The 23,268-nt window shown below is 45.9% G+C and overlaps 1 protein-coding gene across 1 annotated transcript; it reads right to left on the bottom strand.

Annotated features, from left to right (window-relative positions):
• Positions 1–15,741: 15,741 nt before the first annotated feature.
• NMD3 (NMD3 ribosome export adaptor) lies at positions 15,742–23,268 on the bottom strand. The gene is made up of 15 exons (XM_071438153.1): positions 23,161–23,268; positions 22,934–23,068; positions 22,238–22,334; positions 21,707–21,787; positions 21,377–21,505; positions 20,778–20,868; positions 20,575–20,653; positions 20,192–20,288; positions 19,866–19,983; positions 19,216–19,361; positions 18,543–18,655; positions 17,826–17,898; positions 17,260–17,366; positions 16,942–17,012; positions 15,742–16,503 (listed from the first exon to the last, which is right to left on the bottom strand). Exons 1-15 carry the CDS (start codon positions 23,202–23,204, stop codon positions 16,370–16,372), a joined length of 1,515 nt encoding a protein of 504 aa, XP_071294254.1. The 5' UTR covers positions 23,205–23,268; the 3' UTR covers positions 15,742–16,369.

The raw sequence follows: 23,268 nt of genomic DNA, 5'->3' as shown, positions 1-23,268 counted from the left end.
AGGTGTTGGGGCATGGGTTGGACTCGATGATCTTGAAGGTCTCTTCAGACCCAGTGATTCTGGGAATTCTGTGAATTCTGTGAAGAAAAGCCACAGAAAGTCACCTCCCACTGTCCCAGGCTGCTCCAAGCCCCATCCAGCCTGGCCTTGGGCACTGCCAGGGATCCAGGGGCAGCCACAGCTGCTCTGGGAATCCCATCCCAGCCCCTGCCCACCTTCCCAGGGAAGGATTTCTCTCTAATTCAACTTCTGAGCATAAGAAACGTGCCTGAGGACAGGCAGCCCAAGTGAGCAGAAGCACCTTAATGAGAGAATTAATGCTGGGCTTTGGAAGCCAAACCTGAGAACTGCCTGTGCATGGAGCAGCTCCTCCTTTCTGCTCCTGGCTGTGATGGGGAAGGCAAAGGAGGCAAGGAACGATTTCCCAGCCTGGCTGAGCAATAAGGAGCAGCACTTTGTGTGGAACAAATATGTGCTGCCGTGGATTTGTAGCGGAACAGGAGGTGGCTGAGGCACTTCTGTCAGAGGAGCTGGGCCAGCAGCCAAAATCTGGGCTCTGCTGATGCTGTTCCCAAGCAGGAGCAACAGGAATTAATTCCTGACTTGATGCATGTGAGGGCAGAAAAGCAAAACACAGCACAGCGTGCAGGATCTGGGGGCTGCCTGCAGATTCACCCATCTCTCTTCAATTGTTTTTCTTTGTCTGGTCTGTCTAGAGCTGAAAATTTGTAGAAATCTTGACTCACAGAAGCCTTTGGAAGTGGAGGGAGATGGATTTGCAGCCTGAGAAGGAAGACCCCACTCCTGCAGTGCCTTTTCAAGTGTTCCCTTCAGCAAGAGTTGCTTCAATCACATATGGATCAGCAAAACCATGGGGAAAAACCCTGAATGTTGGAAATGAAAGAGAAATGGATACAAGAAAGAGAAATGAATACTTAAGAGAAATAAGAGAAATTAACACTATAAGAGAAATGAATACAACCAACGCCCAAATGCAGAAATATTCTGTTCCTCTAGTAGTTATTACATATTATTTGGAACAATTTAGGGTCTTTCTCTTCCCCAGTTTCTCGCTCTCAGGAGCATTGGCAGTGCTGGGGTGGAGGGGGAAGATGAACTGCAGGAGCTGGAGCTGCAGCAGTGGCAGGAGATGTTGCCTGGTGTGACCTTCAGCTCTGAGTCACCACAAGGAGCTCCCTCCCAAGCAGTCTGGAGCCAGGAGCTGGGGACATGTGAGGAAATCCAAGCGTCCTTGTCCAGGGAATTTGATGGCAGCTCACAAAGGCCCCTGACCCCAATAAAATGGGTCCTTAAATGTCTGAGGAGTCTCACAGGGACAAATATCGAGGCAGAAGGGACAATAAAGAAAAAGTCAGACAGACAGAACCTCTCTGAAGGAGCAAGAAACCCTCATTCTAAATGAAAATAGATTTTAAATGTTGGCTAAGTTATACTGGGATGGAATAATGAAGATTTGAAAAAGTTGCCATTTCTCAAGCTGCTCCATTACTTCCTTAAGGTTCACTTATTCCTCTCTGGTACCAGGAGACATTTAATGAAGTGCTGGGGCTCAAAATGGCTTTTTCCAAACAGCCAAGTTCTGCTGAGCAATTTGAAATGGAAAGGTTTTTAACTGGGACCCTGTTCTGGAAACATTTCACACAGAAATGGTCCCAGTGACCTTCAGCCTGTGCCCTCCTCCAGACAATTCTGGGTTCTTGGGAATGTGGGGAACCAGTGGGGCTGCTTGGGAGGGATGAGGAATTTGTGCAGCCCAGTGCATAAATAAAAAAAATGGGAAAATCCAATTTAATAATTCTTTCCACACTCCTGCATCGCTGTTCAATACTCACTCTTCTCACAGAATATATTTTGACAGCAATTTGCTCCATTATTTAATCACATTCATAGCTGTGTGTTTAAAGGATAAATAGTGTAATTTCCCCCTTGAGCTGTATTTTGGTGTGTTCAACTCCATCAAAGCTGTAAAAGAACATGGTGTAAAGGTGTCAATATCTTGGACTTTTCCTCAGTGCCAGAATTTCAGAGGCTGCAATTCTCTGCTAACCCCACTCTGCCTCCTGACAGCCTCAGGATTTCATTTTAAAATAGGCCTGGCATTGTTCTTTAATTTAGATCTTTACCCTCTCACACATTTAATCCCCACCCTGGCAAAAAAAGAATTTAAGATTTGACACCTGGGAGAGTTCCACTGGAGAGGTTGGCGGTAAATAAAATAAAGAAATAAATTCTGGCACCCGCACATCTCTGTCCTGAGCTGAGGTTATCCATCACTTGATCACTAGGGCTGTGTTTTCCAGGAAATTTCCACCCCTCTCTGGTGATTTAATGAGTCTGGGAGATCAGATTTAGATTTAGAGGAGTGGCAACACCTCAGGTTTTTTTCCAGGAGTGAAAATGTCCCCGTTTCAGATGGGATGAGGAGATGGGATGAAAGCCTTTCATAATTCTGAAAGGAATTGCTCTTTTTAGGCCAGTCTGTTATTAATCATAAAGATGGATATGTACAAAAGAAGATATTTTTACATCTACACGAAAATTCTGAAAATTCCACAGTGACAAATGGCTCTTAATAAGAGGAGGATGTAAAGGGGGAGAAAGAAAAGAGAAATGTTAAAAATGATCCCTGTGGCAGCTCTGAGGGGGCCGAGGCAGAACAGAGATTAAAATTGCAAAATTCCAGTTCTCATCAATTAATTTACCAAATAACTGCATCATATTTAACAAAGAATCTGCTTTTTAGGTGTGTGGAGAGAAATAACTCCCCTCTGGGAGTGCTTGGTTCCATTGCAAATAAATCTGCACAACAGAAACCTCTGTTTTGCAAAGGGGGAAAGAGTTTCCAGAAGACAGCACTAAAACCTGGGAAACTTCCCACAAAGCAGGATTTTATGGGAATAAATAACTGACCAGGAAAATTTCCCCACAGAAGAAATACCCACTATTACACTGAAAAGGAATTCCTGTTTCTTACAGGAAAGAGAAAGAAATTCCTATTGCTTTCTCCGGACCACAGTCCCAGAAAAACTAGGACATGTGTAAAAGAAATATCTAAATAAAGAGGATTCATATCCAGGGAAAGGTCTGAACCTCTGTCAAAATAATATGAATAAAGCAGCAGCAGCACTGATTATGTTGGCAGGGCAGAAATGCAGATTTGCTTTCCACAAGAAAATACATCAAGATAAAGAAAATTCTACAAGAAAAATCAAGAATTTCTTGACCAAGATTAAGAAAAATGTGCCTCAAAATCTCATTCTCAATTAATCAATTTTGTCACCCAGAAATGAAATAAGAAGTGGATCCACGTTTCTGAGAGGTGTTGCCACCAAGTATGGCCAGAGCTGACTGAAAAAAGATGAAGGTTCCAAATTTGTGGGGCCTGGAGAGCAAGAAATATAAAATAGCTTAGCAAAAGATGCATTTCTGTGTATTTTAGCCTCCCCATGGGCTGATTCCTCAGTGGAAGAGAAACTTCTGGCAACCTCCCCATTATTATCCATCACCCACACCCCATTTTCCTTCTGCAGCTCCGTGGAATTTTCTTCTTCCTCAGAGTTATAAAGCACCAGGGATCCAAACAGAATTTTAAAACGGGGTGGGGGGGATACAAGAAAATTTAGTTTAAATAAACTCAGGAATAGTTTCACTTTGATGATATTGATAAATACCCTTTTGAGGCAGGTTTGAGGTAAATACAGGCAGGCTGATGTGGCCGCTTTGGGGGCTAAAAAACAAATCACTGAGCTGATTCAAAAATCACTGAATATTTTCCTAAAAAGCCCAAATTTTAATTGCCTGCCTTTCCTCCTAAGCCCAGCTCCCTGGACCTCACCTTACACTGATTTATCTCCCAAGGCATCTCCTGCACTGCCCAGGTGGATCCTCAGCTCTCGCCCGTGGTTGTTGGCACAGCTGGGACAGGGAAGCGAGCACACCCCATCATTATTTTGTATTTATATTATTATTAATTATGAACTCCCAGATGTCCTTTCGATGATTCCCTGCTGGAATGTTCCTTTGCACATTCCAGGCCCTGTGCAGCATTCCCTGTGGTCCCAGCATGAGCTGGAGGAAGGTTTCGTGCTGCAGGGTTTTAAAATTCCCTGCTGCTCTCTCAAGAGCCCTTCCAGTCCCTGCTGCAGCTGGGCTGGGTTCCCTGGCAGCTTTTGGGGTTCCCCCAGTGCTGGGGATGGAACCAGGGAGCTGAATCCTCCTGGAAAATGGATGGAGAATTTCTGGGGATGGAACCAGGCAGCTGAATTCCTGGAGAAGGGATGAACATTTCTGGGGATGGAATCAAGCAGCTGAATTCCTGGAGAAGGGATGGAGAATTTCTGGGGATGGAATCAGGCAGCTGAATCCTCCTGGAGAAGGGATGGAGAATTTCTGGGGATGGAACCAGGGAGCTGAATCCTCCTGGAAAAAGGATGGAGAATTTCTGGGGATGGAATCAGGAGCTGAATCCTCCTGGAAAAAGGATGGAGAATTTCTGGGTATGGAATCAGGAGCTGAATCCTCCTGGAAAAAGGATGGAGAATTTCTGGGTATGGAATCAGGCAGCTGAATTCCTGGAGAAGAGATGGAGCATTTCTGGACCGTGTTTATTCCCACCGTTCACAGCTTGCAGCTGAATGAGGAGAGGAGAGGGAACAAGAGGCAGTGGCAGGGAGAGGGGGTGTGAGATCCCTGAGCACTGGAAAATCCCTGATTCCCATCCTGGGCTGTCATTTTTAGCAGGGTGCTCTGAAGGAATTTTCTGCAGATTAATGGCAGGAAGCAGAACCTTTGAGTATTCCAATTCATTCTTTGAGTGAATAATCTGGTTGGGAATCACAAAATAGAATCCCAGACTGGTTTGGGTTGAAGGGATCTTAAAGCTCATCCAGTTCCATCCCCTGCCAGGGGCAGGGACACCTTCCATTATCCCAGGCTGTTCCAACCTGGCCTTGAACACGTCTAAGTGTACTTTATTTTCTTTAAAATCCTGTTAATAAAATCTCCCATAGCTTTTGACAGACCTGTGCTCGTTAAGACTACCAAAATTTCCTCTACAGGTATAAAACTGTTATAAAAATGCTGCCATTTCTTTACTAGAAGCAGATAAATTTTATTTCTTACTGCTCCAGTCAGTTCTTGTACAATGTGTGCTGAAGATCTGCGAGATAGCAAGGGTGATATCACCCCTGATTTAAAGTAAAAATACAGATTGATCCTGGAAATTAGAGAACAGCATGGTCAGAACTTGATCTCAAGAATTCCTAGTTTAATCAGCTCTTAGTCCCAGCTCTGCCTGTCCCTCATGGCTTTGTATCTGTGCCATTCTGGATTTGAACCTGTTTTAGGGAGCTTTTCCTTCCCAGTTAATTTGTTTTGCCCCTGGAAGCAGAGCAGATGTCGGGTGAGGGATGCCCCAGCCTGGGCAGCACAGGGGAAGAACTGAGGGGGATAAATATTGGTGGCAGCTTGGAGAAAGCACAGCCCAGCTGAGCAGGTGCTGCCTTTTCTCCAACTTGGAAATGAAACTTGAGATAATTTTAGTAAGGAGGTAATAGAAAAGGGGATCTTTATTTGAAGGCCTTCGGGGCAGATCTGGGTTTCACAGCTGCCCTAATTCCCTGGCCAGCTTTTATGGGACACTCATTTGTGACACTGTCATTGTCACCCTGGAGCAGAAACAGGCTGTGCCCCATCCTCTGGGCCACTTCCTTGCATATTCCATGCGCATTCCTGTGCTTTTGCAGATCCCTGCTCTCACTTGGTTAATGACCTCTCTCCATGCAGAGCTGAGGAGGCTCCTGGACTGGTCTGGCAGGTGTGGAGAGCTGTGGGAAGTGGGGTGACTCTGGCAGGCAGCAATGTCCTAATTACACTCTGGGATTTGCATCCCAAACAGCATCAGGTCAGCCCCAGCAGTGCAGCCCAGATAAACTCCTGATAGAGTCCCAGAGATTCCTTATCCAGTTTCTGTGGGGTGTCCTTGAACTAGCCTGCAATGCAGGATGGAACCAGGGGTGTGTATCCTACAGCAGCTGTTCAATCCAGGTGGGGCAGTGTTATTTATCCCTTCCATGGCCCATCCCTCATAACTCTGGGGGGAAATCCTCTGATAATGGGGTTAACAGGGACATCCTCTGACAATGGGGTTAACAGGAACATCCTCTGATAATGGCCCAGCTGGGGCAGTTCTCTGCTGTTCTTTGGGCAGTTTTCTTTATCTCTCCCACAGCCAATCCTCCCTCCAGGAGATCTCTGCTGTTCATGGGCCATTCATGATTAATTATCTCCTGTCCATGGCCAGTGAGTGTCCCTGCAGGGCTGATCCAATCCCATCATCCCATGGGGAGATGCTCCGCCCAGGGGAGGAGCCAAGCATTCCTACCTGGGTACAATCTGAGCTTTGGGACAGCACAGCAGCCTCTGCCCACTGCATTCCCACAGGAGCAGCTTCTGCTGCCCTGCATTGCCAGAGGAGCAGCTTCTGCTGCCCTGCATTGCCAGAGGAGCAGCTTCTGCTGCCCTGCATTGCCAGAGGGAGCCCAGGCCCATCTCCAGCAGCCCTGGAGCTGCAGAGGAAAACTCCCCCCTTGTGCAGGATCCCTGCTTCTGATGCCCTGTGCAGGCTGCCCTGGAGCAGGGGCTGGGCAGAGCTCCAGAATAAAGCAGGGATTCATTCCAAGCATCTCCTCCATGGATCCACCTTGGGCAGCACCAGAGCCCAGCCAGGGCTGCACCCAAGATGAACCAAAATGGCCCCAAAATGCACCAGCGCTCCCGGGCTCTCTGCCTTGGATCAGTTCTGCTCCATTTGCACCTTGCAGTTCATTGTCCCATCCCAGCTTTAGCCCCTGCAGTCCCACCCTGCTTGTTTTTCTCTCTCCAGCCCACGGGGTTTGTGCTCCTGGGCTGAGATTTGGATCATTTGTCCTTGGTGCCCAGCTGGAGCAGGAATTGTTTTGTCTCCCTGCTCTGTGCACAGAGCTCACCATCCCCTCATGTGAAGCTCAGAACTGCACACTAAAGCAGCACAGAATGTGAAACACAGAAAAGCTCAAACCTGAGGCATCACTTCCACCCAAACCATCCCAGGATTCCGTCAGAAGCTCACTCAGATGCTGCTAGCTTAGCTACAGTAGCAGGGCCTAAACCATATTTTATTTTTCCTTTTCTAATCTCTACCTGTCTTCAGCATCCCACCCCAGCCCTGCAGACTCCACAGAAATCCATGGCTGAGAAGGTCTGGTTGGAAGCAGGAATTCCTGCGGGACAAGGGTTGGACATGGAGAATTTGGTTGAAAGGTTGAAAACAGAGCATTTTGACTGCTGCTGCCTGGGGCAGTCCTTCCCCATTGCTGCATTTTCTAGGGGAGAGGGCCAGTTCTTGAACAGAAAACTTGATTTTGCTGGAAGAGATGAGGGGGAAGAGAAGAAGGCTGAGGGAGCAGGGCAGGGTTTGCTGGCAGCTGAGCTCAGGCTGTGTTTGGGACGGGAGGGAGGGAAGGCGAGGCTCAGACATGGCTTGTGGCACATCATCCCCATGATTCATATTTGGAAATGATCTGGCTGCAGGCAGATAGTTTGGAACACCATCTATTATGCAGATTCTTACCTCGTTTACTTGCCCAATTAGATCATTAAAGAGCTTCCAGCATTTGCAGCCTGCTCTTATTTTGCAGCTTTACTGAGGAAAACTCACCCTCTTTTCCTTACACCAACCTCATCCCCAAATCCCCTCCACCCTGGGGTTTCTGGATGAGGTTTGGGAGGTGCAGAGACTGGGAGCTGTTTGAGAATGATCCCAATCAGAAGTTGCAAAAGGAGGTGGTGGCTTCACTGCAGGCCTTCCTGTGCCACATTTTTGTGGCTGCTTAACCCCATAATTCTGTGGAGACACGAAATTGCCCCTTGCAGGAGCTCAAAGCCCCACGGGGGCAGAGGTGTTTTGGGAGGTTTGAAACCAGGCAAGGCATGAACTGTAAATATTTGTTTGCCTGCTGTGCTCCTCCCTGCAGAGTCCTTGAGCTTGGGCTCGGCCCCGAGATCCCGGTGCTGCGTCCTGAGCGTGGCGCAGGCAGAGCATAAATTATTGCACAGAGCAGAGTCCTGTGGCCAGAGGAGATTTCAGCAGGCAGGAGGAGGGCGGGGAGCAGAGGACACGCTCTGTAACTGAGGATCAGAGCTCCTGGGCTCTGCCTCTCCATCCACACGGGAGCTGCTGCTCCCTGCAAGGCTCCAGAGCATCCCCTGCCCAGCACAGGTGAGTTCTGCTTTGTACATCCCGATTTTTCCTCAGAGTGATGCATTTGGTGGGAAGAGGCTCAGGTGTCACCTGATTTAGGAAAAACTGTGTGTAAAGGGCAGAAATGGGATGGGTAATGAGGATATTGCCACAAGTAATTGTTAACGTTTTGAACTACAGAGGCATTTGTTCTGCTCACCTGGCAGGAAGAAAAGAGGAGAGGGAGATATGGAAGCAAAATGTCACTGAAATCTCTGGGAAGTGGCTTTTTTAGGGTAAAATCCCACTCTGTTTGGAGCTATGGAGTTAATGGGATGTCATTTCTGAGGGATAAATTTCTTTCCACAGATTTTGACACCACCAGGGGTTCTTTACTTCCCAATTAAAAAGTGGGAAATCAGAGTTTTTGATTTGCTTCCTGTTACTCACCAAGGGACAGAAAATGCCAATAACTGAAATAGTCCTGTTTTCCCTTTTCCTCTCCAGTTCTGTGTCTTGCTGCTGCCATAATGCAACACTCAGTAACTACTAGCATTGATTTATTTCTTCTTTAAAAAAAATCTGTGTTTATTACTATTTTACATTATTATATATTATATACAATATATTATTTATATTATATTATATTATATTATATTATATTCTATTCTATTATATACTACATATTATTATTAGTAGTAGTAGTTATAGTATTAGTATTATTAGTATTATTAGTATTATTGGTATTATTACTTCATTCTGGCAACAGATCAATTCAATCCCTGCTGCAGAAAAAGCTGGATAACCTGGATGTAGTTTCCTTTTATTGGAATTCTGTTGGTGTGGAGCTCTCCATGCTCTCAGTTTGCACCTGGAACTTCCAGCAGCGACTGGAGCACGAGACATAAAATGCAGCCTGCAGAGGCAGGAATCAGCCTTGTAGCAAATTCTGTGTAGAAATCCACAGGTGGGGAGGAGGAGGAGGAGGAAGGAGAGAGGGTTTAAAGGGAGTTTTAATTAAGCTGCTCCAACAGAGCCTTGAGTAACCCAGTGCAAGGTGAAATTCTGGCAGAGCTTGGCCTGGGGAATGGAATTGCCACAGCTCGTGGGTGAAATGAGCTCTCAGGGAGCCTCCTTGGTGAGGCTGGTGCAGTGTGAGGTTCCCATTTCCATGATCCCCAACCCTTCAGGAGCAATGTCAGGTTCCCATTTCCAGGTTCCCATTTCCATGATCCCATTTCCATGATCCCCAACCCTTCAGGAGCAATGTCAGGTTCCCATTTTCATGATCCCCAACCCTTCAGGTGCAATATGAGGTTCCCATTTCCATGATCCCCCACCCTTCAGGTGCAATGTCAGGTTCCCATTTCCAGGTTCCCATTTCCATGATCCCCAACCCTTCAGGTGCAATATGAGGTTCCCATTTCCATAATCCCCCACCCTTCAGGTGCAATGTGAGGTTCCCATTTCCAGGTTCCCATTTCCATGATCCCCAACCCTTCAGGAGCAATGTCAGGTTCCCATTTCCAGGTTCCCATTTCCATGATCCCCAACCCTTCAGGAGCAATGTCAGGTTCCCATTTCCATGATCCCATTTCCATGATCCCCAACCCTTCAGGTGCAATATGAGGTTCCCATTTCCAGGTTCCCATTTCCATGATCCCATTTCCATGATCTCCCACCCTTCAGGTGCAATGTGAGGTTCCCATTTCCATGATCCCATTTCCATGATCCCCAACCCTTCAGGAGCAATGTCAGGTTCCCATTTCCATAATCCCATTTCCATGATCTCCCACCCTTCATCCCACAGGCAGCTCTGGGATTGGGGATGGATGTGAAGAGCACCCCGAGCTACCTGTACTGGCTCTTCTGCCAGTTTGAGCTGATCACCTGCAGTTACCTGATGGAGCCCTGGGAGAAGGTGCTCTTCTACTCCTTCAACCTGGCCATGCTGGGGCTGCTGCTCTACACCACCTATGTGTGCCTGGCTTTCCACGCCAGCTCGGCCTTCCAGCTCCTCTGCAGCTTCCTGGGAAACCCACGGGAAAATTCTCTCTCTGTGGTGAAGTAAAACCTCAGCCTGGCTTTGGCATTGAAGAGTTTCCTTATCCCATTTTTGTCCAGGAGCAGCAAACTCTGCTTTATTCTCTCTTCGTGTTTTGCTCTGACAGGAAATTATTTTTGCTACAATCAATCCCTGTTTTTACTATTTGATTCTTCAAGAGCTTTCAATTTTAATGACCCACTGGAATTACAGAGCTGGGATTGGGACAGGAACAGCCCCCCTGAAGAATTTGTTATTCTGGGGGAAGGAACAACCTCCTTGAAGATTTTGTTATCCCAGGGAAAGGTGCTTGGATATGGGAAGTTTTCATCTGGAGAAATGAGAGAGCGTGAATTTGTTCTTGTCTGCCAGAAGAGATGTGCGCACAAAAATCCTGGACGAGTGGGAGCTGCTTCCCTGAGCTTGCTTGTGTTTTTATGGAATGATTTCAGGGTTTATTCAGTCTCCTTGATTGTTTTATACAATGAATTACTTGGCTGGCTCGTTATCATGGTGCAAACAATGCCACTGATTCATTAAAAATGTGAGGATGTGCTGCTGTGAAAATTTCTGATGAAATTCTCAGACTTTTGGGCTCTATAAAACCAGATAATCTTTAGAAGATGAGTAAATCACATGCATCATGTAGGGAATATAACACTACAGATTCACTTGTGGCAGGGTTTCAGTTGAAAATAAACCCCTTAAAAATATAAAAATACAATGTCTCCTTTTTCCCCAACCCTTTACTCCCTCCTTTTCCCCTCTCACACTCTCCCTGCTGAGCAGTGCCTGAACCCCAAACTCCTGAGCTGTAAATAACGTGCTGCATTTGGCTGGGACTGCTTTTGTTCCAAATCCCAAAGACTTTTTAGCCTTCAAACCATCGAATTCCTGTGCTCCCTGCAGTGGGCAGGAGCTGCACTGGGACGAGCCTGGCACTGAGAATTGGGGTTTGGAATCCTCGGGAGATGGAGGGAGCCAAGCAGGACACACAGGGTGACACAAATCCACATTCTCCACCCACACTGAGGTGAGTTTTGGGATTTTTTCCAAGGGATGTCCTCTCCTTCCAGAGGATGGATTGTTGCTGTAGGTGGCAAATGCAGGGAATTAGGGAATGGGGCTTGATCACAGGAGGCGACAAAACAAAGTGAAGACATTAATTATGTCATTTGTCACCTCAGCTGCTTTCCCAGTTTATAATTATGGGGAAATAAGGCAGGAGATGAAAATAATTTCTCTGGGAAAATGAGGACAGCTGTGCTCAAACTCCCAAGTCTTTTAACAATGCCCAAGTATCTCTAATTTTGAAAAAAAAAATCTATTCAATACTTTCAAATTTGGATCCAATGGGATGTTTTATTCAAGTAATACAATGGTTGAAGTAGTAATTAGTGTAGATATGCTTTCATGCTTAGTCTGCATATTGTGTTTACTGATATTTATCAATATAATTTGTATTTACTGATGTTTAGGAACAAGAGGGAGCACACAATATTTTACTTACATCAATCATTAGCCTATTTATGGAGACAGTGAATTGTCCCCAGCCTGTCAGTCCCTAATACAGAGAAATACAGGCAGTACTTTGCATTACAGGTGCAAAATCTGTATTTCTCAAGACTATGAAAATAAGCATTGCTCAAGCTGTGCCTGGGAGTGAGCCCAGGGCAGGGGCAGGACACTCTCAGTCCCAGCAGGACTCCACAAGGACATCCTGAGCATTTCTGGGCACTGAGGAATCCCAGAGCAGGCTGGAGGAGCAGGAACTTCATTCACCCTGGTTGTGTTACTGCTGCCCTTTCCCATTTGGGGTTTTGGGGTGCCCCTTTCACAATACCTGGGGTAGGATTGGGGTGGGGCTCTGCTCCCATCCCCAGATCCCAGCTGGGCTGGGGGAACAGGACAGAGCCAGGAAAGCACCAAAATCCAGCAGAGGAAACAGGGAGGCCAAGGGGCAGCTGGAGCTCCCCAGAGTTCCTGATTCATTTTCCTCATCCCCCCTTTTCCCTGGCTGTCCCAAGCCTCCAGGATTTAAAACATTTCATCCCATTTCAGTTCCCAGCACTGCCTAGGCAGGTTCCTGCCTGGGGGGGTCCGGATTTGCCAGGTCAGGCTCAGCTGGGAATGGGATCAGGATCAGGCACAGCTGGGGCTGGGCCAGGCAGGGGTAGGGTGGAGAGCAGGGAAAGCTTCTACCCCAGAGGGTGCTGGGCACTGCCCAGGCTCCCCAGGGAATGGCCCAAGGCTGCTGGAGCTCCAGGAGGCTTTGGACACCACTCCAGGGATGCACAGGCTGGGATTGCTGGCGTGGAACGGGCTCTTTCCACATTCCTCCAGATTTTTCCAACCAGCTCCACAGGCTGCTCTGAGTGGCCACAACGCTGAGTTTTTCCCACCTGGTGCTCAGTGTTTCAACCCTAAATGAATGAATGGATGCATGGCTGGAGCAGGAAGTGTTCCAAGAGGATTGGGAAATGGAATCTTCCCTGCGCTCCCTTCCCTGAGCACGCCAAGGGCAGCTCTGTCTGTCCTGGCAGAAAGGAATGCAAGGGTAACATTCAGCACCTTGCAGGTCCCTGCCATGTGGAAAGGAAATATTTAAATTACACAACCCACACTGCTTCAGCAAGGGTGGAAACTAAAGGACAAAGTAAGAACCAGCTGCTAAAATCCAGCTGCTCATGCTGCTCACAGGAAACCTTTGATGTTTCCAGCCAGAACACCCTGCTGCATTCCCAGCATCCTCCTTAGGAGTGATTTTGCTGCAGGATTTTCACACCTTTGCTCCCATTAAACTTTAATTTTATTGATCCAAAGAGTTTGCACTTCCTAAAGGCACTAAAGGTGGTTCTGTCCATGTGGCATTTTAGCCCCTCTGCTGCTGATCACTTCAGGAGTTTTTAGAAGCTTTCTAAGATAATTTCTTACTCCTTGTTCCTGTCATTGTTTTGCACTCCAACAGCTGCACTTTGCTTTATTTCCAGCCACGTGTAATTGCAGTTCTTATCTTTGCTCTTCATTACCTGACCTGAAAATCCTGCTTGGAGAGTGAACCTGTCAGCACTTCCTGGCCTCTGCATCCCACAGGACATTTCCATGAGCAGGGGGGAGTTTCCAGCAGCTCTGTTTGCTTTTCCAGAGCTGACCTGAAATTCCTCTGTCCTGCCTGGCTGGAAGTTTCTGCTTCAGTTCCCTGCTCAGCTGAAACTGCTTCATGCAACAATTGAGTTCCAGTCTCCCCGAGACAGGAAACTCCTCCTTCCTCCGCTGCTGGCATTCCCAGTACAGAGCAGAGATATGATTTGGAATAGGATTTATTTTGGTATTTTTCCAGGTCTTTTTTCCAGGGATCAAGGTGTGAAGCACCATCCTCAGAGCACCAACTCTCAGCAGGGTGTGCAAACAGCACCAAGTATTTCACAGCTTCAGGAGTTTCCTTGCATCTCACAGATCTCCCTGATCAGAGATGAGTTTAAAATTGGCTTTCAAGGCCGTTCAGTCCCTGTTGGGGATTTGTGTTATCCAAAATGCTTCCATTTTAGGAAGATGAATATTTAAATTGCACAATCCCTTCAGTTTATTGCTTTACCATCAGGCTTTAGTTTTGTTTGAAACTGAAACCCTGAGAAGTTCTAAACTTAATTTTCTTATTTGGCTTAACCAGGTTCCCATCTTGTACTGAGGAGGAAACAGAGATTCTGACAGCAACAAGATTCTTTGTTCCATGATGATGTCCTGGAATGGGCTCCAGTGCCCATTCCCAAATCCCTCTGCATTTCCAATTCCCCCACTCCTTTCACCTGCTCTGGGAGGTGCAGCTGAAACAAATGGCCCCGAGTTGAGACCAGTCTGCAGAAGGAGCCGTTTGCTGACATTAAATCCTACAACACCAAGCTCGAAGCAATTTTGTTCTCATTTTCCTTTAGCTTGGTGTTATTTGAATTTAAATATCAAGAACTGCCCGGGCATGAAGAGTTTTTGCTGAGTTTTCAGCCCCTTTTCCTGGAGCAGGGAGCAGCTCCTGGGCCGTGCAGGAACAGTGACACCAGGTGGGCTCTCACGTTCAGCACATCCCGATTTTCCATGGATACTCCTGCAGAACGGGGAACGGATGGGATTGGATCCATCTCTGCCAGTCCCAGGTGGAAATGGAGCCACTTTTCCCACTGGCATTCCAGTGAAATGATTCCAAATCCCAAAAATCCAACAGAAGGAATCTGTATCCTTTTCTAACTTTTTATGGAAAACTTCCTGACACAATATTCCTTTAAGATTTCCTATTTTAAGCTACTTCCAGGAGTAAGAGACTGAACTAACACTGATTTTGTTAAGTCCCCACCAGATCAGTGTCTCAATTCCCCAGCTTGCAAGCTCCCAAAAGTGGCCCAGGAGCTGTCCCTGGAGTGCAGCCAAGCCCAGGCACGTGGCCTGAGGTTAGAAGTGCTTTCCCATCAATATTTCACCTCAGCAATTCCCATCTGGGAAAATCTGGGACCTCTGCAGTTACATCAGGCCACCCACTAACAGATTTTTACAGCAGTTAAAGGTGAAATCATCACCTCAAGCTTTTCATCATCAACATACAAGACTTTTATCTAGGGGAAAAATAAATCAAAAATGAGTGTTTGCACATTCCAATCCCCTTTTTCTGTTCATTTCCCCCCCTCAGTTATCCAGCTTTTGTGCTGTAAGCTCTGATTATACAAGAATTTTTTTCCCCGCCATTTTTTCTCTGAGCAAAACGTAATTCCAACATTCTGCACAGCTTCTCCCATGACTTCCAACTCAAAATCCATCAACATCTGGGTGGAAATGCATCATTGAGCAGGTCTGGTTAAGATCCTGACGGATTTCTGTTGTATAAAAGGAGCTTTTTGTGGCTTAAGGCAGAGATTTTCAGGAAGAGCTGCAGGGCCAGTGGCAGCTTTTATCCATGACAATGAATACTGTGTTAACTGAAATACTGGTGAATATTTCATTTGTTGGACACTCCCTAAACCCCTCTGAGCTCCCAAAGGGGCCCTGGAAACTTGGGAACCTCCAGAGACCCAATTTTGGTTGTGGGGAGCTGCTCCAGCCAAAGAAATCCCACAAAGCCAGGCAATCCTTGGACTCAAGGCTTCAGCAGCACAAGATCTTCTCCTGCTGGAAGATCCAGAAAAGCTTTTCCAGGCTGGCAGCAGAGCAAGGAAGGGGGGAAAGGAAGAGGGAAATGTCCAGGGATAAACAGGATGAGACAGCACAGCAAATATCCAGCATTCCTGGGAGACTCCAGCAAGGAAAACAGGGAGGAGGAAAAGGATGGATGAAAACAGCAGAGTTTAAACCCAGATTTTATTACCCCCCCATCACCTGCCACCAACAGGGAGTTCATTATGCTGCCTTCTTTGGACTTGCAGACGGCAACTGGATTTGAAAATGAATTAAAAAATAATGAATCAAAATATCTGGAGAGGTTTTTAATCCTTTATAGCTGGTTTATTAATTAATTGCTGAGCATGTTGCTTTTAATCCACTGATCCAGACAGGGGATACAGTTCAGTACTCATCACACTCCACAGGATTTTCCAATCTTTCTGATCAAGGGCTTTGCAGGGAAGTTTTCTTTGTGTAAGGGAACAGAAATTAGTCTTGAGCTTCCCTAAATCTGGATATATGGAATAATCTACCAGTATCATAAAAGGCTTCAAACCACTGTGCCAAAAAATGGGGAGAACCTTCCCCATGTGAAAAATTAAAGCTGTAACAGTAGGTAGGGACTCTACCTAAAATCCAGGAAACTGCAATAAAATCTCTCCCTCTGCACATCCTTCCTTATTTTCTCCACTGCAGAAATTGCATGGAAAGATCCCTCAGGGATGGGAGGAACTTGTGGAATTTATATTGCAAATGCTTCCACACCAGAAACTGAACTTTAATTGCTGATTCTCTGGAATATCAGCCATAAAATATGAATTCCAGGCCATTATTTTGGGGTGCAGCAGGAGTTTTGTCACTTTTCCTGGCCCTGTGATGGTTAATGATGGTCTGGGGAGGTTTTGCTCCCCAAGGGAATATTTATGGGATGTAAGGCACTGTCCTCACTCTGTCAGCATTTCTGCTCCCTCCCCTCCAGTGGCGTCCTGGGAAATGTGGAGATCTTCCAGCATCTCAGCCAGGCTGATCCGTGGAGCTCCATCATCATCTGTGTCACTCTCCACAGGAATATCTGCATCTAAAAACACACAGAAACCCCCCAAAAAAACCAGCTAAGCAAAGAAAACATACCTCAAACCACCAGAGCAACCCCAGGGGAAAATGGGGGGAAAAAAAGTCAAACCAACACCACCAAAACAGCCAACAAACCACAAAACCAAAAAACCAAAAATTCCTCCTAGAAGCTCAAGAATCTCCTCATGGAGAAAAATTGAATTCTGTATCAAATCCTTCACTCAGCAGAGATTTTGGGTGCAGGAAGAAAGTTCTTTCTCATGTTAAAGGCAAGAAACAAAACCCACCAGGTGAAACACATCTGTGAAATGTTTTACAGTATTTCTCCAGGCATGAGGAGTTTGGAGGATGCAAATAGAGAATTTCAGTAAAATTGTTTTGCCTCAAACACGATTTAGACATGATTTAATTACACCCAGTGAAGGAGTTAGAAAGGCCTTACTTCTGTAAATGTTGACATTTTTCCTTATGGTCTCATCCTCTTCCAGATCTTCCAGGAAGTCCTGGTATTGTCTGTAAAAGATGTGGGATGTATTTACTCCCTGTTCCTTTGGATTTCTGGAAATTGATGCAACAAAGCAAAATCACAGAAACAAAACCCCAGCAGACCTGAGAGCATCCCCACATCTCCAACTCGCCGCTGTTTTACCCTCACCTATAAATTCCCGATTCATTTCTCTCTAATTTCCCCTTTGTTTCCTCCCAGCTGGAGTTATTTAGAAGCTGCTTTGTCACTGAACAAGGAGAGCAGATACTGAACCTTTCATCATCTGTGTCTGAGGCTTCCCTGTCCCTCTCCAGCTCCTTCAGCTTCCAGTTCCTGCGGCGCTGCCGCTTGGAGCGGTCATAGCTCTTCTTGATCAGCACCTGCAGGGAAAAGCAGCTCCTTTCTCCACCTCCCAGAATCCCAAATCAGCACCCAAATCCACATCTGGGCATCTACAACCAGCTGGACTGGCACTCAGCAGGGTTGTATTGAATTTACAGGGAGTTTGTTGGTTCAAATGTTTCCAAACACTCGGGCAATGGTCCTGAAGGGACAGGCACACACTGGAGTTATCATTCAGCACCCAGTGGTTGGTAATTGGAATAAAACCAACAATTAATGTATTATCTAACCATGGCATTTGGAAAAAAAAACCCCACAATAAATAGAAAATTTAACCATCACTCAAATATTTAAAGAAATAATCCTTCAAAATCAGATGCTGCTCAAATGTCACTGTTGATATCCTCTCTTCCTTCAGGCACTGTTCACTATCAAACCACACTCCCTCCCAGCCTTGGGTAAGGAGGAACTCTGGACAGAGAAAGGGATTTTCTTACCACATCAGGAATGTGCTGGGGGTTCATCTTGTTGGCAAATTCATCATTTAGGTTGCAGTTGGCCAAGTCAAAGCTAAAACAGAAAGAGGGGTTTTATTCTGCTTTATAAAAACCCTGACCTCAGTCTATCATGTTTGTGCTAAAGGGCAGCACAGGGCAAGGTGCAGCTCCTAAGGAACAGAATTATTCCCAGAGGAAGTGAAACAAATAAAAATCCACATGAATGTGCAGCTTTCCTGAGCTTTCTGAGCAGCTGCAGCTCCCAAATCCTGCTCTGCTGGCACTTCCCAACCTCTGGAATCCAAACTGCAACACCCACTGAGGTTCTGCTGGGCTCCCAACATTCATGTTGAAACCTTTCTAAGCATCACCTAATTTGCCTAATCTTACAAAGAATTCGCATTTGTTACCACTGTGTATGATATTCATTAGCGAACAAATAATTAATTGGTGTTTTAAAAATCCTTCCCATTTATTTGTGGTTAAATTGTGATTCCAAGCTACACTCTGAAGGCAATCAGCTCTCTTATTTCTAACAATTTTTACATGAAAACTCCTTCCAGAGAAGAGATTTCTTGGATTAGGACCAGGACGATTCCACCCTTTTTGCTGCTTTCTTTCATTTTGAAATCAGAACAGTTCAGCACTTTCTTGACAGCACATGGATTCAGTCATTAAATAACCACTCAATAAAAGTTTCAGAAAAGAGGAACAGACCCCAAGACCAGGTCACCAGGATTCAGGATGTGCCCCAGGTGGGTGCAGCAGAAATATTGGTGATCCGTGTCTAGCTCCGAGGTTTTCCTGACCCAGGCTTCAGCCAGAGTGTGCTGTGGGAATGGAAAATAAAACATTCCTTAATAAAACTAAACCCAGCTTAACCCCAACATCTGCACTGATTTAAACTCCACTTGTCATTAAACTTGTGTTTTCTGCATCACATATCCAATGTATCCCTTGCCACTCCTCATTTCTCATACCATAAAAGTAAGGAAATGGACATGGCAACTCCCTGGAATTCCCAAAGGCTGTTTCTATAAATAAATATAGATATTTATTTATAATATATAAATAAATGTTTCTATTTTAGCTTTTAACTGAGGAGATCCATTAATTCTGATTAAAAAGAAATGCTTCCACAAAACCAATTCAGTCATTAAAGCTGCGAAGTTAATATTTCAACGAGCAGAGTTTAAACTCTGCAAGCAGAATGCCTGGAAGTGGAATTCACATCCTGCCTGTGCCATTTCCAAACCAAATGGTCCCAAGGAAATCTTCTGCCAGTGGCAAGGTCCAGAACAGCCCAGACTGACTGTGCCAGGCAGACCCAGGCCATGAATTCGGCCGAGCAGGAGGCCCAAAACCAGGAATTAACCAGAGAAACTCTCACCTTGTTTGACCGAGCCCCTGCCCCAGCACCTTTTTTCTTCTCATGGACCCTGTTGATGTCCATGATGATGAACTCCTCCAGCTGCTTGGGGTGGAACAGGCTGTTGAAAGGGTGGCGCCAGTAGGTGTTCCCATCGATTTCAGCAACTGCAAAATGATCAGGGAGAGAATTCCTTGTGAAAAAACAACCATTGACCAAAATGAAGGCAACTGCCAGACACATTTTGTTCATCTCTGTAATGCTGCTGCAGAGCAGCTGATCTGTGACAGGCTTTACTCAAAGGAATTATTCCTGGATCCATCCTTTTAGAGGGATTCTGCTGCCCAAGCTCACCAGCACACATCAAGCAAAGCACAGAATTTCTGGTACTGAAGTGGTTGAAAATTTAATCCAGATGCCATGTAATTATGGGGGAATAAAGGTGACACAGGTAAATGCTCAGAACACCCAGGAGCTCAAACTGAGCCTGCACTTTCTGCCCAGGATCCCATGGGAGTCAAGCTCGGAGAACTCTCAGCTCACTACGAAATTTCTACTGTACAGATAAATTTAACAACAGTAAGGTCCAGAGCTCCAAGATTTTGTGGAAACAAACCCACAGGAATTGTGCCAGCAGAACAATCAGGGGCTGGGGAAAAGCCCCAACTCACTCTGCAGGGTCCTGGGGTCGATGAGGTGGATGGTGCTGGTCACTCTGATGCACACACAGATCTGGCTCATGTTCCCCAGGCTCTGGGCCAGCTTGGGTGACAGGCACACAACGTTGTCCTGCAAACCAACACAACCAATTGTCATTCCCATTTCCTCCATTTTCAAACAAATCTGCTGAAAGAAAATTTTCAACTCTGTGTTTTTATTTTTCTAGCCCAGTAACTTCTGCATTTCCTGTGTGGATCCCTCCCTACCCCCCAAACCCTCCAACCTCCAAATCTCAACTCTTCCCACAACAGCCTAAATGTGAAGCAGAGGAAGCTACCTTGCATATGGGAACAATTTCCACAGAGAAAGTGCTTTTGTAGTTGTAGACATTGCTGTGAATGTCGTGGGAGATCAAACGTTGGGATGATTTGGATCTGTGAAACAGGAGAACAGAGTTTTCAGGAATCAAGAGACATCAGGGGGAACAGGAGATCCTGGGAACAAAGTGTCTGCATCACAAATACAGATATCAAGGAAACAGAGGTAAATTTTACCATGGCTAAGTGGAAAATAAGGGACTTTTGTAGAAGGGATTTTGTCTGTTTTGATTAAAGTACAGATTCCTTACACTTGCACTTAAAAATTTCTTTCAAAAGGAAGGATTTTAAGACAGTTCCCCAAAGTTCTGAGTGCTGAAGGCAATGGACAGGGGAGCTGTACCTGGATGGAACCGTACACTGAAGGAAGTCCACCATCTTCTGGGCATGTTGCTTGGAAGAGTAATAAAAATCCAGGCCATCTGAAAAGCAAAGAAACAAATCTATTTCTGTTCTATTTTATCAAATATAATTCATAAGCTTTTCTCTGCACACGTGAAAACATCCATCATAAATGCAGGTTATTCTGCCTCCAGAGCCACTCACCGTGGATTTCTTTGATCCTTAGTGTGTTTTGATGGAGCCTGTGCTTCAAAATCAGCTGCTCCAAATAGTAAAAAGTCTTCTTGTGCACAGTCTAAAGCCAAACAAATACAGAAGCATCAAGGTTATTTAAGAAGCATTGAGTACAAAGCAGGATCTCTGAAGAATAAACATTTATATGAAGAGATTACCTAGAGAAAGAACATCCAACTAAACAACAAGATTTCAGAGTGCTCTACTTTTAGCAAATTATTTAAAGCTTCCATTTCTCATTTTTGTGGAGCTGGTTGCTAGAGAGATCTATTTCCTTTAAAGAAGAATATTTGTCCCACTGTTCCCAAACTACCTTAAAATACAGGAGAGTATTTAGTTATCCACACAAGATCCTGCTGCCAGCATCATTTTAAAGAATGTTAATACTGGACAGCAGAAGTTAAAACTCTGTTCTAAACTGAGTTAGAAAAAAATTCAACAACCTTGAACACAAAACATATCCCTGTGGCAAGGTGTGAGTACATCTTTGTCTGAGAAATCCAGAAAACCACCCAATTCTTTGCCTGATTGTTCTGCCACGATCAAATAAAAATTCAGTTTGCCTCTACCTTCTGCCTGACTTGCACCACAGCTTTCCAGAAATCCTTGGCTTCAATCCTGTGACAGTCTTCACACATCTGAGACTGAACAACGTACTCCACCACAAACACCTGCTGCAGAACTGCCCCATTGATCACCTGCAAAAACAAAGTGTTCAAGGTTTAAGCTCTGGCTGGGTCACAGATAACTGCAGGGTTTTCCCATCTTTACTGGAACAGACAATAACTTGCTTCATTCTGATGAATGGCACTTTAGTGACAAAAGAATAATTGAAAAATCCTGCTGTTTGCCATAAAAGCTTTTTAAAAGCCACATGGAGAAGGTTATGCTCCAGTTACCTCTTTCTGAACAGTCAGCTTGAGCTTGATCCTCTTGGAATGTGGCTCTGTCCAAATGAATCCTGCATCGATCAGCCGGACCTGCCCGTGGGGAAGCACAAGAGCTCAGTAAAACCAAGCCCAACTCCACAAACACAAACAGTCTATAGTGAAAAAGTGAATAATCTTAATTACAAATATATATATATATCAATATCCCAAATCAAATTAATAGTGCTTAGCTAGAACATAGGGGTTGATCAATGTAAAATAAAGGTGCTCAATCTCAGGTCCTTCCCTGTAATAATATTCTGAACCTAAGGGATGTTTTTTCAAGTGAAACATGTGAATTTGAGTTAATCTATGTACACACCTCTGCAACCCTTTTTCTCATCATCATAAACCAGTGAGAACAACTATTGCATAACTAATTTCTGAAATCTACAAAAAATTAAAACCACATCATCTTCCCTCAGTTCACTCTGCTCAGCTCCCATCTCTGCAGTAACAATTGTGACCAGGCTGTGAAATCCCAGCAGGATCAGCTCTCACCTTGCTCAGGGAGGCTTTGATTTTCTTCAGACACAAAGCCAGGAGCTCTCTCGATTCCAGGGCACACTGGATCCAGGTTCCTGGAGGCTGGAGGTACCTGGGGTGCAGGGAGCATTTTACAGCACGTGAAAGCTGCTTGAGCACCTTAAATCACTCCAAGGACGAGCAGCTATTTCCAAAGCTTTCAGTTTAGCAATACCAATGCAGCTACAACTTTTATAATCATAGAAAATCATGGCAAAGTGGCTAAGGTGACTGAGTACATTTCCCCAGCACTGCCAAACCCACCAATAAACCACATCCCCAAATGCCACATCCACAGGGCTTTTAAATCTCTCCAGGGATGGGGATTTCACTGGGGCCTGGGCAGCTGTGCCAGGCTGGACATCCCTTTCCATGAAGGATTTTTCCCAATATCCAAACTAACCCTTCCCTGGCTGTCCCCTCCTGTCAGGATGTCCTGCCAGGCTGGACATCCCTTTCCACGAAGGATTTTTCCCAATATCCAAACTAACCCTTCCCCGGCTGTCAGGGAGTTGTGCAGAGCCAAACGTTCCCCCTGAGCCTCCTTTTCTCCAGGCTGAGCCCCCCAGCTTCCCCATACCAAACCTGTGCGCTTTAGCCTCCCCAAACCCTGACACTGATATATTCCAAGTGCATTTTGCTGCCATCCCCAGCGATTTCGCGGCTGCTCACCTCTCGCACTGCTTGCAGAAGTGCACCGTGCCCTGCTTGGGGATGCCCTCGGTGATGTCCACCTGGGCCCGCAGGCAGCCCACGCACATGTTGGCCGGGTTGGGCGGGATGGGGACGCCGCACTGGCAGCACAGGCTGGGACACAGGGACAGAGAGAAGCACAGTTAGTCATGGTCACGGTCACGGTCCCAGGCACCGGGAAGCGCGGTCCCCCCGCCACCGCTCACATGTGTCCCTGCGCCGGGGCCGCGGGGGCCGGCAGGTACTCCATGGCTGCGGAACACGCGGCGCTTTCCGGCCGGCAGAGGAAGGGGAGGAGACGGCGGGGCGAGCCC

The sequence above is a fragment of the Agelaius tricolor genome, unplaced genomic scaffold (genome assembly GCF_023055355.1).
Source record: "Agelaius tricolor isolate 1412-34295 unplaced genomic scaffold, bAgeTri1.0.p SCAF_12, whole genome shotgun sequence".
Taxonomy (NCBI): domain Eukaryota; kingdom Metazoa; phylum Chordata; class Aves; order Passeriformes; family Icteridae; genus Agelaius; species Agelaius tricolor.
Note: the sequence above shows the minus strand (reverse complement) of the source record. Positions and strands in the feature narration are given on the sequence as shown.